Raw genomic sequence first — 16,503 nt, 5'->3', positions numbered from 1 at the left:
GTTTAGTCCAAATCTGCATCCTTTCCTTCAAGGCTCAGGGGTCCAAGATTATCTTCTGTGTCTGTATTTATTGGTTTCCCTTTTCTTTGTTGAAGAGGGTCTGTGCAATCCTTCTGCCTAGTCCGCCATCTTGCCCCGCCTCCTTGATTTTTTTCTTTAAGGGATGATGACCACAAAGGGGAGAAAAATTGGATTAATTAAGTCTTTACCCTCTTTAAGGAGCTCTGGTGGCATAGTGCCAAAGGCATTTGATTGCTATCCTGAACATTGGCGGTTCAAACCCACCAGACACTCTGAGAAAGAAGACTGGGCAATCTACTTCGGTAAAGATTTACTGCCTCAGAAACCCAGTGAGGGTTGCTGTGATTTGGATTAGACTCTATGGCAGTGAGTTGGGTTTTTTTTCTGTTTACCCTCCTTACTGCACTCTACTCTCAGGTGCTTTTTACTACTTCTTTCTATATCTGCTTCATTTTTATGTCTTATTGCTGAGCTTGTTCACCTGTGAATTATCACTACCACTAAGCTCAGCCAGGAAACACCTGATAACAGGTTGTTTCTGATGTGTGAATGTACCTCGGCTATTTTGGGAGACGCTAGAACATCACGTTGTTATTTGTTGTTAATGTGTCATTGAGTCGGATAGCGACCCCTCCTTGGGTTTCCGAGGCAGTATCACTATGAAGTAGATTGCCCGTCTTCCTTCCGAGGAGTGGTTGGTGGGTTTGAACCGCCAGCCTTCTGGTTAGCAGTATGTGCCTTAGGCACTATGCTACCAGAGCATCACGTTAGGAACCTACAAACTATATAGATCTCAGTTCTTTGGGACAGCTGCAGAAGTACTAAACCAGAAAGCAGATTTTTAAAATCAATGTTAAGTTTCATCACTTTGAAAATTCTCCTGCACTTTAATCACTTCCTGTTAATGAACTTCTCAAGACTCAAGTATAGGATCTCATTCTTGTAACCCCACCACTTAAAACAGTATCTGTCATATATATAAGTGCTCAGTAGTTTTTGTTGTCCAACAGACTATGTGAAGATGAAAAGATTATCTGTCATTATTCTTTCATTTTTAGGTATGTTCTTAGTGTTATATAAATTTGTACATTTGGAATTACATATTTTAAATTCTGAAATATTTATTTTGTAACATTTCCTCTTAGACCATAGAGATGATTGAGAAAGAGCAGAGAGAAGTTGAAAGACGACCGATCACAAAAATAACTCATAAAGGTGAAATAGAAATTGAGAGTGATGCCCCAATTAAAGAGCAGGAAGCTGCTATGGAGATTCAGGTAAAGATAAAAACAGGATGTTTTGTAGTACTCTAAACATAAAGATTCAGACAGGATTTTATTTGCTTATTCTTAAAATAGAAGAATTTTAAAAAATGTATACATTTGAAAGTAGCCTGTTTTAATAGTCTAGTAGTTTTGTGATGTTTAGATTATTGTTTCTCTGTGTGCAGATTGTACATAGACAGTATACAGGCTGTCTGCATCACAGACATCTGCTAAACACTTATTAAATGTGGATTCCTGGGGTCTGTCGTTAACTTCATGAATTTCTTAGTAGGCTTAGAAATCTGTAGGTGCTTTTTAGGCAGATTATAGTTTGCAAACTGGTGTAGTGTTCATTATTTTCAAATATCAGTGAAAAAATAATTTGAAATCTTGTTAGAAGCTTTGGGGTATGAAGAATGTTTTGAGATTTTACTCTTTCAAGACATAATTAAATCTACCAAATTTTTTTTTTTTAAGAAACAGGAAAAACAACCTATGAACTGATGAGTTTCATTTGGGGAAAAATTCTAGCAATAAAATACAGAATGATTTTATGAACTGAGGCCAGATTTTCACAGCTAAAACTAACTTTTACTCTCTTATTTTCTTAGGAACCTACAGCCAATAAGTCATTAGAGAAGACAGAGGAACCTGAGAAACAAAAAGATGAGATTGACTCGATGTCTAAGGATACCACTAGTCAACACAGGCAGCATCTTTTTGATCTTAACTGTAAAATTTGCATAGGTAGTTGGAAATTTTTCTTCATAAAATATTACTTTCATTTTGAAAGGGGGCTACTTGTGTTTGTATATGAGTATTTGTAATTTAAGTAGGTTTTTGTTTTCTTAGTATTGGATTGGTGGTTACTACTTATGAGTCGCAATGTGAAATTGGAAGAACAGTGTATACATCAGTACAAATATTGGTCTGTGTGTATCTCTTCAACCAAATCATGTACCTGATGTCTTCTTCCTGAATTCATTCCAGGCTCATGCCATTCACAGTAATAATAAGATAAAACATATGTTTTACTCATTTCTTCAAGTTACTTCTCATGACTATTGGAAATGGTGTCATTTAGTTAAAATATATTTGTTATGAAATCAAGAAACTGTTTTGGGTTCTAGTTATAAACTAGATAAACTTTTCAGTTTGAGATGCTTTTAATACCTCTTTTCATAATTTTTCACATCAGTAAGAGAGAAATTGTGTGCTATCACATTTTTATGGGTAGCGCCTAAGGCATGTGACTGCTATCCAGAAGGCTGGCAGTTCAAACCCACCAGCCACTCCGTGGAAGGAAGACTGGGCAGTCTACTTCCGTAGTGATACTGCCTCGGAAACCCAGGGAGGGGTTGCTATGAGTCGGATCCGACTGGACAGCACTGAGTTTGGTGTTTTAGTTTTGGGTGGTGCAGATGGTTAAGCACGTGACTACTTGCCAAACTGTTAGTGGTTTGAACACACCCAGAGGCACCTCAGAAGAGAGGCTTGGCAATCTGCTTCCTAAAGGTCATAGCCTTTAAAAACCTAAGGCGTGTTTCTGCTCTGTACGTATGGGATCTCCATGACTTGGAATCAATGTGATGGCAACTAACAACCACAACATTATTACATATTTACTTATGACTGTGTTTTAAATTTAAGTGAGAATATTTGTAAAATGATTTGAAATGAGAAATGAAGTATATTACAAGTAGAACTCTGCACAGTGTGTCATAAATTACATTTCAGATAAGCGTGAGTCCTTGGATATTAAAGAGGACTGGGGATGGTGAGGACACTAGTAAATTCATTGTTGATTCTTAAACACAGGTGTGATAAAACTCATGAGTAATGTTGATAGTAATAAAAAAATGTATGATTATTCAAAAATTGAATCAAGGAACCTGAGTAGTTTTAAAAAGTAAAAATTATATTAAATTATAGAAATTGGAGTTTGCAGAAATGTATTATCTTGATGTCTTCTGGTGTTAGGTCGAATGGCACCACCTGTAGATGATCTTTCTCCAAAAAAAGTGAAAGTTGTTGTTGGAGTATCTCGTAAACATTCAGACAACGAAGCAGAAAGTATAGCAGATGCACTGTCTTCAACCTCAAATATTTTGACTTCTGAATTCTTTGAAGACGAGAAGCAAGAATCTCCAAAGTCATCGTTCTCTCCTGCCCCACGGTAATTTTCTCTTAGTGATAATTTCTATAATAGTAGTCAGTAGATCTTTGCCATATATTAGGAGGTTTTCAAAAACAGGCAAGTGACATACATATCTCTTAGGAACCTTCTTTTGCAGAAGTAAACATGTTTCCCATACGCTACATGAATTTGGAGGAAAAAACAAGACTCTTAAAGTTAATTTAGACATTTGAATATATAGAAATAAGACTTTAAAACTCTTTTTAGTTATGTTGGTCCCAAGAGGCAGGAAATAGATTATTAAAGAGAAATTGCTTGTACTTCTGTGGACCATATTCCACCTAAACCAAGCAGAATGAGTTTGTATAATATGTCTAGGTAAATGTGAGTATAATTTTGTAAAGTGAAAGCGTAATCCCTTTAATTAATAATCTTTATATATTTTGGCCTTCTTGATGTGCTAAAATAGATGTAACTGATGACTATAGAAAATGGATTAATGAATATATCTTCAGGCTGCTAATTTTTTAATGTCATTTTCTAGTCCTGAGATGCCTGGAACAGTTGAGGTTGAATCTACTTTCCTGGCTCGTTTGAACTTCATCTGGAAAGGTTTTATCAACATGCCTTCTGTGGCAAAATTTGTTACTAAAGCTTACCCGGTGTCAGGCTCCCCTGAATATTTGACAGAGGTACTGTAAATTTCTACCCTCTTATGCCTGGGTTGGCAGGTGTGTTTCTGAAAGCAGCAGGCAGGGAAGCAACATAAAGTTCACAGTACAAATATTTATGAGCACTGATTCTTAAATAGCTTAATTAATGTAATTATGAATTCAAAAATAGGTTTTTTAGAATTGTGAACAACTGTATTTATTTATGAAAAACTTTATCCACATATTTTCCAGTATGTAGCTCACTATACTAGAGAATTAAAAATTAGGAGACCCTGAGACTATCACCCTAAGATACCCTTTGAACTTGTAGCTGAAGCTACTTTCAGAGGTTCAAACAATAGACTGGCTTACAGGATAAACAATATCACCTATCAGTACTGTACTCCCTTAAATAATCAACTATATGAGACCAAATGGTCACCTTTTACCCTAAAGATGATAAGTAGGGGAAGGAAGCTAGATTAATGGAAATAGAAAAACAGGAATGGAAATAATGAAAATGTTGGTGTATTATGAGAAATGTAACCACTGTCAGAGAACAATTTGTATACAAATTAAATGGAAACCTAATTTGCTGTGTAAATTCCACCTAAAGCACAATAAAATACAATCTTAAAAATTAGTAAGAGTCGGTATAGATAGATGTTTGTTCTTTAAATATAGACTTACATGAGAGACTGACGACCTAGTTATGTTCTTCAGTGGTAGCCATCGTGAATATTTTTCATTGTTAAACAGGTCTTCTAATTCCCTCACTTTTTATGTTTCCCTAGATTCATGGCTATAATACCTCCTATTTCTATGAACTCTATCTAGTGTAAACTAAAGTTGAAGGTGTATATCTAATTAATAGCCCATGAGACCAGTGATCATTGTTTCTGAAGTGATACCCTTGGTTGGTTTTATACCTTACAGAATGAGAAGGAACTATTATGTAGTGTTTGTGGAAAATAAGCAACAGTAATATAATACTACTATGATAAATGAAAAAATTTTTTGAAGAAAATCTATGATTTTTGTATATGTAGAATGAAAATAAGTCAGTGCATAAACCAAAAAACCAAACTCACTGCTGTCGAGTCTGATCTGACTCCTACTGACCCCTCCTTGAGTTTCCGAGGCGGTAATTCTACTGAAGTAGATTGTCCAACTTTCCTTCTGAGGAGTGGCTGGTGGGCTTGAACCTCTAGTCTTCTGGTTAGCAGTCAGATGCCTTAGGCACTACCACCAAAAGCTCCCAAATCAGTGCATATATACCATATATATGTTAAAAGTTTATTTTGCTGTTTGTTCTGTTCATTTGTAACATTCACTTTTTTCATTCATTTTTAGTGCAGTGACCATAAATGTAGAATTTTTTTTAAAGAGCCTTTACAGTATTTTGCTTCCCTATTACCTTTTTTTTTTTTTTTTTAAATTGTGGTATGGGTGAAAGTTTACAGAGTATATTGGTTTTCCATTAAACAATTTACATGCATTTTGTTTTGTGACATTCATTGCTATCACTACAACATAACAGCACTCTTTGCACCTCCTCCCTGCGTTTACTGTTTCCCTTCAACCTTCTTTCCTATCTCACCTGCTTTCTGAGCTTTATTCCTGGGTAAATAATACATTTTTTATCTCATATGTTTGATTGTTCTAAGGAGGACATACCTCCCTGGAATTACTGTTCACCTTATAAGCCTGTCTGTTGTTTGGCTGAAAGTTGCCTATTTTTTAAAGCTAACATAAAGTATACATTATTGATTTTATGTGTACTTACCTGTTTAAAGAAAGATTGCACTTTCTTATAAAGTGAATTTTACATTTTAACAATGTACTCTTTTCTGTGCAAAAATATACTCTCTAATTCTATAACCTCTGAAATCTAGTTATTAATAATTAAGGAATACCCTTGCCACTATGAACAAAAATTGAAAAAAGAGAAAAAAAATGGACAAGGGAAAAACAGTCTCCCTTAATACTCTAAAATATACCCTTTCTGGATTACGAATGTGAGCTTACGACTGCTTGCTTCCATTTTCTGTGCCTGTCTGTTCTGCTGAGACCTGGCATGACTTCGTACTCTTCCTTACTAGTTATATTTTGGGCATCTACTTCAGTCATTTGGAGTTGGCATTTGAGGTAAAACCTAATGGTTATCATGGTACTATATTATTATCTCTAATCTATTTCATGATATTTTTATGTACTTGTTTTAATTATTGTTTCAAATTAGTTTTAGAGCTAAATTTATATGAATTATGAATATTATAATCTATTCTGTATACATGATCACCTTTATTTTTTTTACCATAGGACCTACCAGATAGTATCCAAGTAGGTGGCAGGATATCACCTCAGACAGTTTGGGATTATGTGGAAAAAATAAAAGCATCAGGAACCAAGGTAAGGAGAACTTGATTTCACTATACTAACACAGGCAAGTGTTTGTAAGTAAACCACTCAGAGTTCTTGTAGAAGGCCTCCTGCAGAAGGGGACCTTATTGTTAATAGATTATTTTATAATCTATTAGAATAGATTGAATCTATTGATCAGAACTGGTATAGATTCTAAAGCTATATGTTATGTCTCACAAAACTGAAATAAAAATTATTTATTAAGGCTCAAAACAACCCAGTATTCCTTTTTTTTTTTTTCCTAATATGCTTTTTTCATGGCTTCTGTCAGTGTTTTAGAAGAAATCCTTCTAAGTAAGTATTGAAATTCATTCTGGAATTTTTACCTTACTTATAGAAAGTGTTTTTGGTAGGGCACAGTCTTAGCTCTAGCAAAATGATAAAAATAAACCCACTATCACAGAGACTCTAAAATATAGTGACTCAAAGAATACAGAAGTCTGTTTTTCTCTTGTGTTAGTTAGACTAGTCATTCAGGGTAGTTAGTTGGTTCTGGTTCTACAAAATCATCCAGAGACAACAGGCTCCTTGTTTTTATTCTGCTTTTCTCAAGAATGTTGCCCATATCAGTTAACCATTGTCAGAGCTGTGATTCGTCAGCATTAAGTAGGAAAGAATAAGGAATCATGTCCAGTTGTTTAAGGGCAAGGCATTGAAATTGTATTCATCATTTTCTTCCTGTTACTTCCATTGACAGAAACTTAGTCATATACCCTTACCTAGCTTGCTAGAGAGATTAGGAAATATGATGACTATTGGATGCCCATGTGCCCAGGTACAAATAGGAGGAAAGGAGGAGAATCGATCAATACTGGAAGACAGAAGCATCTATAACAGTCATTCTTTATTTTTTTTTTTTTTCTTCATTGAACAGAATGTACACAGGGAAATTAAATCATTAGAAAAAATAATTTTCTCCCCCAAAGGTGATTATACCTAACATATTACAGTCATGTGCCTCATACTGTCATACACTCAGACATCCCAACAGCATATACATCTGTGGTCCCAACCTCTGTAAAGCTTACATTATATTAAAAATACAGTGGTTTGTTATAACAGGTGCTGCTTTGTGATGCACATCAAAACATTATTGTTATTATTACTGTATTGTTTTAAACAGGTGTTAGTGTATCTGAAAGTGTTTCTTTAATGTATTTATGCATGGAAGGTACACTATGTACTATATGCTAAAAGAAACATTTGACTGACATGAGATATGAACCATAGCTGACTGTTCTGACTTAAATCCAAATTCAATTTAAAGACTCCTTTAAATTGAATTTAAACTCCTTTATAATCTGAGGATTTCCTTTATATAATACGGTATTTCACAACAGTCAAATCATAAAACGCCCTATTTCACAGACCATACCGTGGATGTTAAGCGACACTGTGCAGGCATTCAATAAATAAATCTTGAATTAGTGAGCATTAATTTTCTGCCTCTCTTCTTTAAGATACGATTAGGGGCCTCTAATTTGTCTTTGAAGCTCTGGTAGCATAGTGCCTAAGGCACTTGACTGCTACCCAGAAGGCTGGTGGTTCAAACCCACCAGCCACTTCCCGGAAGGAAGATGGGGCAATCTACTTCCGTAGTGATACTGCCTCGGAAACCCAAGAAGGGGTCGCTGTGAGTCGCGTCCGACTCGACGGCACATAATAACAACAACAATTTTTCTTTAGGAACCTTGGTGGCACAGCATGTAAGAGCTTGGGTACTAACTGAAAGGTTGATGGTTTGAATCTACCAGTTGCTCTGTGAGAAAAAGATACAGCTGTCTGTTTCCATAGAGATTATACTCTTTAGGGTCATTCTGTCTGCCTATAGAGTTGCTTCAAGTCAGAATCCTTTCACTGGCACACAGCAGTGGTTTTCTTGGGAACAATCCAAAGTAGATGATCTTAAGCTGAAGTGAGTTTGTTTTTCCCCCAGTGTAGATTTTAGATTTTAAATTAGTACAGTGATAGAGTACAAATAGACTTTAAAGCACTGTAAAAAAAAATTACTTTTATCTGCTACCACTTTTTGTGGCTGTGAAAATAGGAGATAGGACTCTTGGACATTTTGAAAATCATTCTGGAGTATGTCCATATATTGGTGCCCAAGACTTTGTAGTATGCTTTCATCTTGAACTGAGTAGAACCTGTAATAGTCTTACCTAATATATATATATGGTGTATTTTTTTCATCTAAAAGAGGGCAGTTTAGATGACAGACCTTTTATAAAAGGCAGAGCCACCATTCAACTCATTCATATGTTTTCTTTAGGATCCTGCATGAATTTTAAATAAATATAGTGCTCTTCAGTGTATACCTTCATGCAAAAGAATTTGTTTTTTACACTGTGAAATCAGTACCTAGTTAGGAATATCTTTTCTATTTGGAACAAAGCTAAGAATCTAGAAGCAAGCAAAAAATTGCCTTAGTAAACCAAATAATTTTACAAAACTTATTACCTATGTGTATTAGAGGTCATCACTTTGTCATGTAACTTAACATATTTATGGCCAAGGATTAGGATATTGACATCTTTGAGGGGCTACTCTACCATCCACAGCTCTTGACTGACAAACACTTAGTTGTGGGCGAACTGAAACCTCTTACATTTTTGGAGTTAAAAAACATCTAAGGCCATAGTAGGTGTTGAAAATTAAGTTTGGAGAAGAAAAGGGAGTGACAAGCTACTTGGGCATTAATAGGTATGTTAACAGAAAACTGGTTCATTTGTAATAGCTGAATTTATAAAATTTATAAATTACACTTAAATGTGTTAGAGCTTGCTACTGAACCAGATATTTTAAATGAATAGTATACTTAATATTGGATATACCAATTGCACTATCCTTACCTCCTCAATCCCTCTTAAAACAGTAGTCCGATTATTATGCGTAAGGCACTTGACTGCTAACCAGAAGGCTGGCGGTTCAAACCCACCACACATTCCTTGGAAGTATGCTTGGGCAATCTACTTCTGTAGTGATACTACCTCAGAAACCCAAGGAGGGGTCGCTGTGGGTCGGGGCTGATTCCACAGCACATAACAATGATGACTGTAAACTGTTTGAGTTTACAGATGGAAAACAGTTACTGGGGAGACCTCACCATGTGTACTTCAAGGCAGTGAATCCAGTATAACTCCAAGTACCTCTTGAATAGTTCTCTGTGAAATAATTCAGCATGCCAAGAGTGTCACCTTAAAATACTCCTTGTTTTAAAAGGATACTTTTTTCTAAAGTAATTTTTTTCTTAAGTACATTTTTTAAAAACAGGCCCTGGGTGTCTCCCCCCGCCCCCCACCTCCCAATTACCGAAGAGCAATCCCGGTAAGCTAGATAGTCATCAATAGATTTTTGTGTTTGTGTGTATGTGTTAGTGCCTGTGGCGATCACGTTGGAAATCAGGTCATAGTGTAGATGTCAAAACCCTTGGGTCTCATTGAACAAATCACCTTGGGCCTCAGTTTCTTATGGGCAGACTTCATATAAATGAAATCCATCAAAGGATCAGCAGAACTCTTTCCCTGAGGGTTGTTTTCTTTCAGAATTCTTATCTGTATTTAACTTGGTAAACTATAATATTTGGTAATCATCATTATAACACTTGATAGATATTACTTTAGGCTATTTTTTTAACAATGATTTGTTATTTTTCTTGAATAGGAAATTTGTGTGGTTCGCTTCACACCAGTAACTGAAGAAGACCAGATTTCTTATACTTTGCTGTTCGCATACTTCAGTAGCAGAAAGCGCTATGGAGTAGCAGCCAACAACATGAAGCAGGTCAAGGATTTGTACCTTATTCCGCTAAGCGCCACAGATAAAATTCCCCATCCACTGGTGCCTTTTGATGGACCTGGTAGGTATACATTTTAATGATAGTATGTGATTTAAATAAAGTGGGAGGTGGGATTCAAATAAAAAAAAACTTATTCTGCTTTGTTTTTTGGATCTAGACCTCTAGATGGCTTGGCAGGGACAAGTACCCATTTGAGATAACCTGCAAAATCATACCCTTATTGTAATGATCAACAATGACTATTGATTGATGTTTTTGATTTTGTACAGGGCTTGAACTCCATAGACCTAATCTGCTGTTGGGCTTGATTATTCGTCAAAAACTGAAGCGACAGCATAGTGCTACTGCTAGCACTAGTCATACAGCTGAGGCTCCTGAAAGTGTACAAGTGGCACTGCCACCTGATAAAAAAAGTAAAATAGAAGTGTGTACAGAGGAAGCACCAGAGGAAGAAAATGACTTTTTTAATTCTTTTACAACTGTATTACACAAGCAGAGAAATAAGCCTCAACAGACTCTTCAAGAAGACCTTGCAACAGCAATTGAACCTGTAGTGGAAGTCACCAAACAAGAGCCACCAAAACCTTTAAGATTTCTTCCTGGGGTATTGATTGGCTGGGAAAATCAACCCTCTACTCTGGAATTAGCAAATAAACCTCTTCCTGTGGATGATATACTTCAAAGCCTCTTGGGCTCTACTGGTCAAGTATACGAACCGGCTCAGCCAGTGGCAGAACAAAATACTGTTAAAGAAATTCCGTTTATAGATGAGCAAACCAGCCCCGAAGCAGAGAAATTAGATAAATTAGAAGTAACTGATGGTGAAGCGAAGGAGGTAAAGGTTAAAGTAGATAATCAGTCAGAAGCTACAGGGAGTCCAGTAGTAGTAGAAGAAGAAACGTCGGTGCAGGGGTCCTCTTCCTCAGTACTGGCTTCCTCTTCCATCTCTCCAGGACCCTTAACGAATCTTAGTCTCAGAGGTAAACCACCAGATATTTCTACAGAAGCATTCTTAACAAATTTATCAAACCAATCAAAACAAGAGGAAACTGTAGAGAGTAAAGAGAAGACATTAAAAAAGCAGTTGCTGCAAGAGCAAGAGAATAATTCACAAGATAACCGAACTTCAAATACTGGTTCTCCAGGCAGGTCTAATGTAGGGAAAGGAAACATAGATGGTAATTTGGGCTGCGGTGACAACCTTGTTGCTAACACAACAAGGTCTCCACAGTTTATCAACTTGAAAAGGGATCCCAGGCAAGCAGCAGGACGAAGTCAGTCAGTAAGTACATCAGAAAGTAAAGATGGAGAAAGTTGCCGAAATGGGGATAAAAACACCCTGCTTGGCCTGTCACACAATAAGGAGCACTTACCAGAGCAAGCTAATGCAGATGAAAAGTTGTCTTCTGTAGAGAAAAACTCATGTGTTCAGCAGAGTGATCATTCAACTGTTCCACAAAACTCAGCTTCAGTAGAAAATATACACACTTCTCAAACAGAACAAACAAAACCTTTACAGGAGGATATTTTAATGCAAAATATTGAAACTGTGCACCTATTACGAAGAGGATCAGCCGCACCCACATCTCATTTTGAAATTGGAAACACGTGTCAATCAGAGTTTCCTTCTAAAAGTATCAGCTTTACCTCTAGGAGCACCAGCCCCAGAACAAATGCAAACTTCTCACCCATGAGGCCACAGCAGCCCAGCCTTCAGCATCTCAAGTCCAGCCCCCCTGCATTTCCATTCCCAGGACCTCCTAATTTCCCCCCACAGAACATGTTTGGGTTTCCACCACATTTACCACCCCCATTACTTCCCCCTCCAGGCTTTGGCTTTCCTCAAAATCCCATGGTTCCCTGGCCACCTGTTGTTCATCTGGCAGGCCAGCCACAGCGTATGTTGGGCCCCCTTTCACAAGCTTCAAGGTATATAGGCCCACAAAATTTTTACCATGTTAAAGACATTCGGAGACCAGAAAGACGTCATAGTGACCCTTGGGGTAGGCAAGACCAACAGCAGCTGGATAGGGCATTTAATAGAGGCAAGGGGGACCGCCAGAGATTTTACAGTGATTCACACCATTTGAAAAGAGAACGACATGAAAAAGAATGGGAACAAGAATCTGAAAGGCATAGACGCAGAGACAGAACTCAAGACAAGGACAGAGACAGAAAAAACAGGGAGGAAGGGCACAAAGAGAGGGCACGGTTATCACATGGTGATCGATTATCACATGGTGATCGAGGAGCAGATGGAAAAACAAGCAGAGAGAGTAGGAATGTAGACAAGAAACCAGATAAACCTAAAAGTGAAGACCATGAAAAGGACAAAGAACGAGAGAAAAGTAAACATAGAGAAGGTGAAAAGGACAGGGATAGGTACCACAAAGATAGGGACCACACTGACAGAGCTAAAAGCAAAAGGTAAAATTTGCAGGCTGTTTCAAGATTACGTTTAAATAACGATTAAATGTTCTATCTTAAAAACTTGGTCAGGTTGGCCTGCTAGGGTTGTGCCATCTTTTAAATTTTTAATATTGGTGGTTTGCAGAACAGTAAGTTCATGTGCTGGTGCAGAGCCGTCTGTGCCACTGCGCATCGTCCCTTGGTACCAACTGTCTCTAGTTGTAGGAATTTAATATTTTTAAAAGTTTTACATTGCTGTATATTCAAAGATTTGTTTAATTAATATGCAATAAAGGCTTAGAAATTTTAGTTTTATTCTGTAATTGATAAATATGGTTAACTATGGAATATGTTTACTGCCTCTAGTGAATGTCCTTTATATAATAACTAATTTGAGAATAGTGTGTGCTCCGTAACTTTGTTTTAAATTGCACTGTTTTTTTTTACAAAAAAAAATTCTATAACTGCAAAAGCCAAGGGACTTCATAATCAGATTATACTAATAATTTAGTTGAGCAGTTTTGACCCAAGAATCAAAAGTCCAAGGAGTACATTTATTGCTTTAATCTGCACTCATTGAAGGCGTTTTATTACCATATACTACAGCTTTGTAGTAGGCCATTATTTTCCTCTCCATTTTTGGCTCTTCAGAAACTTGAATACTTAAGCTTGTACATGATCTTGTGTTTTGCTATCCTTTTTACTGTAAAATGTAAATATTTTAAGGGATATTTTGATTCTAAATATGATAAAAGACTTTCTCACCTATTTTGTGCGTGTGATTTAAAATTCAAGTAGTAAAAGAATTTCTTCTTTAAAGCTTTAGTTTCTTCAGACATTGTTTCTAACTCAACCAAGAATTTATGAGCATAGCTATCTGTTCAGGCACTAGATCAGGAGAAAAGCATTTTTAAAAAAATCTTAGCTTATGGGCCATTGAATTATGAAGAGGACTAACAAACACCTGTGCCACTGTGGCCTACTCTTTAGATATATTTCTGAAAAGTTGTACATCTTCAAATTTTGGTACACTGACTCATTAATCATTGTAAGAACACAACTTTTATTTATGAGAAATGTGTTGTGAATCTTTTTGTAAAATGTGTAATTAACCCTAATTTTTTTTAGGGTAACTGTACAGTTTCATATGCAAGCTTTATTTGAAATACAAAGCATATGAATGCTATTACTAATCCAAATCTAAATTGATTTACACCTTTAAAAAGTACATGTGTATTGACTACTAATATTTAAAACTATAGCTATCGAATGATTCTGACAGTTGAGACAGTAAAACAGAGAAACAGAAAAACCAGTATTTTTACTTAACAGTACTAATGAAGAAAATATAAATGATTTCACAAAATTAAGATTTTGTTTTCGTAAGGGGTCTAAAGAGTCAAGAACTACTGCAACTGAATTAGCCTTGCTTTTCTCACTGGAGGGAAAAAGAGAAGGAATTTAAAACCAAATGTTTTGTCTAATTTGCAACAACTTGCAACACTTTCGTTTTTCTTTTTAATCCCTATCACATTAATCATAAAAGTTCTGAAACACAGGACTTTTATTTAAATAAAATTTGTTTAACTTTGGTCTACTTGTCTGTCAGATCCTAGCTTCTTAGCTTAAAAGTCAGTTAATCCTCAGACAAACAAAACCTAGTATCAGTCATCTTTTGCATTGTTAGGAAGAAATTGTCATGGTTTTACAAGAGAACGTTAGTGTTTTTACTTCAAATACATATGTTGTCAGTAAGTCTGCTTTCATTGATTTTTCTACTTGGGAGATTGATCAGGAGCCAGATTTCTTTTGCAAGGCCCAAGTAAAGAAGAATGAAAGAGATCTTAATGTCTGTTTCTGACTGCCTGTTAGGTAATAAACAAAAAATGCAATGCACTGTTCTTCATATTTCATTGGATCTTGATATACCCTTTTAAAATAAGCAAGGCAGATAGATGTGGACCGTTATTAGAGATGACCATCGTCTGGGGTTGCAGAGCTACTAAATGTTAGAACCCCAGAAGTACTGTATGTAGAGGGTACAAAAAAAATGGGCATATTGACTGAGGTTTTCCTTGTGAGGAAAGAGAAAGAAAATGGTAAAAGTTTTCAGGGAGTAGATCCAGAGCCATTCTCAGTCTTTAAATTCCACTTTAAACTACCCTTAGACAACATGAATTGAATGAAGTTTATCTTTCAGTTCCTCTTGTTTTTAGGAAAACTTACTTAAAAACAGTGATGTCTTTTAAAATTTAGAACTGTTTTAAGATTCAGCTTATACATACCTCTATTGAGTATGATATAGGAAAGTGACTCCATACAGAGTCTATCCTTTATAATCCTTGTGAAGCTGATAAAAAGCCTTCATGAACCCTTTGTATGGCCAGTCTTTGTCTTAGTGCTTTACATCAATCTTTCTTAGCCCTGAAAGGGGAAGACTTAGGAAAGTAGAAAAACGTGCCTAAAATTTGACTTCTATTGATAGAGCTGTGGTGGCGTAGTGCCTAAGACAGTTGACTGCTAACCAGAAGGCTAGCGGTTCAAAGCCACCAGCTGCTCCTCGTAAGGAAAATTGGGCAATCTCCTTCTGTAGAGATACCGTCTTGGAAACACATGGATGGGTCGCTATGAGTTAAATCCATTTGGTGGCAATGAGGGTTTTTTTTTTTTTTTTGGTATTGATAGAGTTGGAATCCTGTCTATTTTTTTCTCTAATGCCCATGTTCTGAGAATTGAGAAGAGAGGAAAAGTGCTTATCACATGGACTCTTGACAGCTCTCGTTCCCCCTTATCACTGACCTGTCCAAAAACAATGCTAAGCAACAACTCGCCCCAAAAAATGAGCAAGAAGACAATTTATATTAACCACATATCTTACTGTGCTGCTGCTGTGATAAATTGTTGTTATGTGCTGTCAAGTCGGACCCGACTCATAGGAGCTCCTCCTTGGGTTTCCGAGGCGGTATCACTACGGAAGTAGATTGCCCCATCTTCCTTCCGCTGTGACAAATTACCACAAGCATAATGACTTAATACACATTATTTAACAGTTTTGTAAATCAGAAGCCTGAAACTGATTTCACTGGTCTGAAATGAAGATGTCAGTAAGGTGCATTCCTTTCTAGAAGAGAATCCATTACCAGGTTCGAGAGGCCACCTTTCCTCCATCTTCAAAGCCAACAACAGAGCCAAGCCTTTGTCAGGTTGCTCTTTCTGATTCTCCCACTTTTAAGGACCCTTGTGATTACAAGCCCTTCCCCCACATAATCTCCCCATTTTAAGGTCAGCTGATTATTAGCAACCTTCATTCTATCTGCAACCTTAATTCACTTTGTCATGTAACTTAACATATTTATGGCCAACGATTAGGATATTGACATCTTTGAGGGGCTACTCTACCATCCACAGCTCTTGACTGACAAACACTTAGTTGTGGGCGAACTGAAACCTCTTACATTTTTGGAGTTAAAAAACATCTAAGGCCATAGTAGGTGTTGAAAATTAAGTTTGGAGAAGAAAAGGGAGTGACAAGCTACTTGGGCATTAATAGGTGTGTTAACAGAAAACTGGTTCATTTGTAATAGCTGAATTTATAAAATTTATAAATTACACTTAAATGTGTTAGAGCTTGCTACTGAACCAGATATTTTAAAATGAATAGTATACTTAATATTGGATATACCGATTGCACTATCCTTACCTCCTCAATCCCTCTTAAAACAGTAGTCCGATTATTATGCGTAAGGCACTTGACTGCTAACCAGAAGGCTGGCGGTTCAAACCCACCACACATTC

At 36.5% G+C, this 16,503-nt stretch overlaps 1 protein-coding gene across 1 annotated transcript in view; it reads left to right on the top strand.

Annotated features, from left to right (window-relative positions):
* PHF3 (PHD finger protein 3) overlaps positions 1 to 12,730 on the top strand; it is a 91,795-nt gene extending 79,065 nt beyond the window's left edge. Inside the window, exons 9-15 of the mRNA XM_042783054.1 lie at positions 1,167 to 1,298; positions 1,898 to 2,033; positions 3,267 to 3,462; positions 3,968 to 4,115; positions 6,399 to 6,488; positions 10,164 to 10,359; positions 10,569 to 12,730. Of these exons, the coding sequence (XP_042638988.1) occupies positions 1,167 to 1,298; positions 1,898 to 2,033; positions 3,267 to 3,462; positions 3,968 to 4,115; positions 6,399 to 6,488; positions 10,164 to 10,359; positions 10,569 to 12,730 (3,060 nt within the window). The remainder of the gene's footprint in view (positions 1 to 1,166; positions 1,299 to 1,897; positions 2,034 to 3,266; positions 3,463 to 3,967; positions 4,116 to 6,398; positions 6,489 to 10,163; positions 10,360 to 10,568) is intronic.
* Positions 12,731 to 16,503: the final 3,773 nt, after the last annotated feature.

The sequence above is a fragment of the Orycteropus afer genome, unplaced genomic scaffold, assembly GCF_000298275.1.
Source record: "Orycteropus afer afer isolate SDZICR_OR568_19922 unplaced genomic scaffold, OryAfe1.0 scaffold00615, whole genome shotgun sequence".
Taxonomy (NCBI): domain Eukaryota; kingdom Metazoa; phylum Chordata; class Mammalia; order Tubulidentata; family Orycteropodidae; genus Orycteropus; species Orycteropus afer.
The sequence above is the reverse complement of the archived record's forward strand: the minus strand, read 5'-3'. Positions and strand labels throughout refer to the sequence as shown.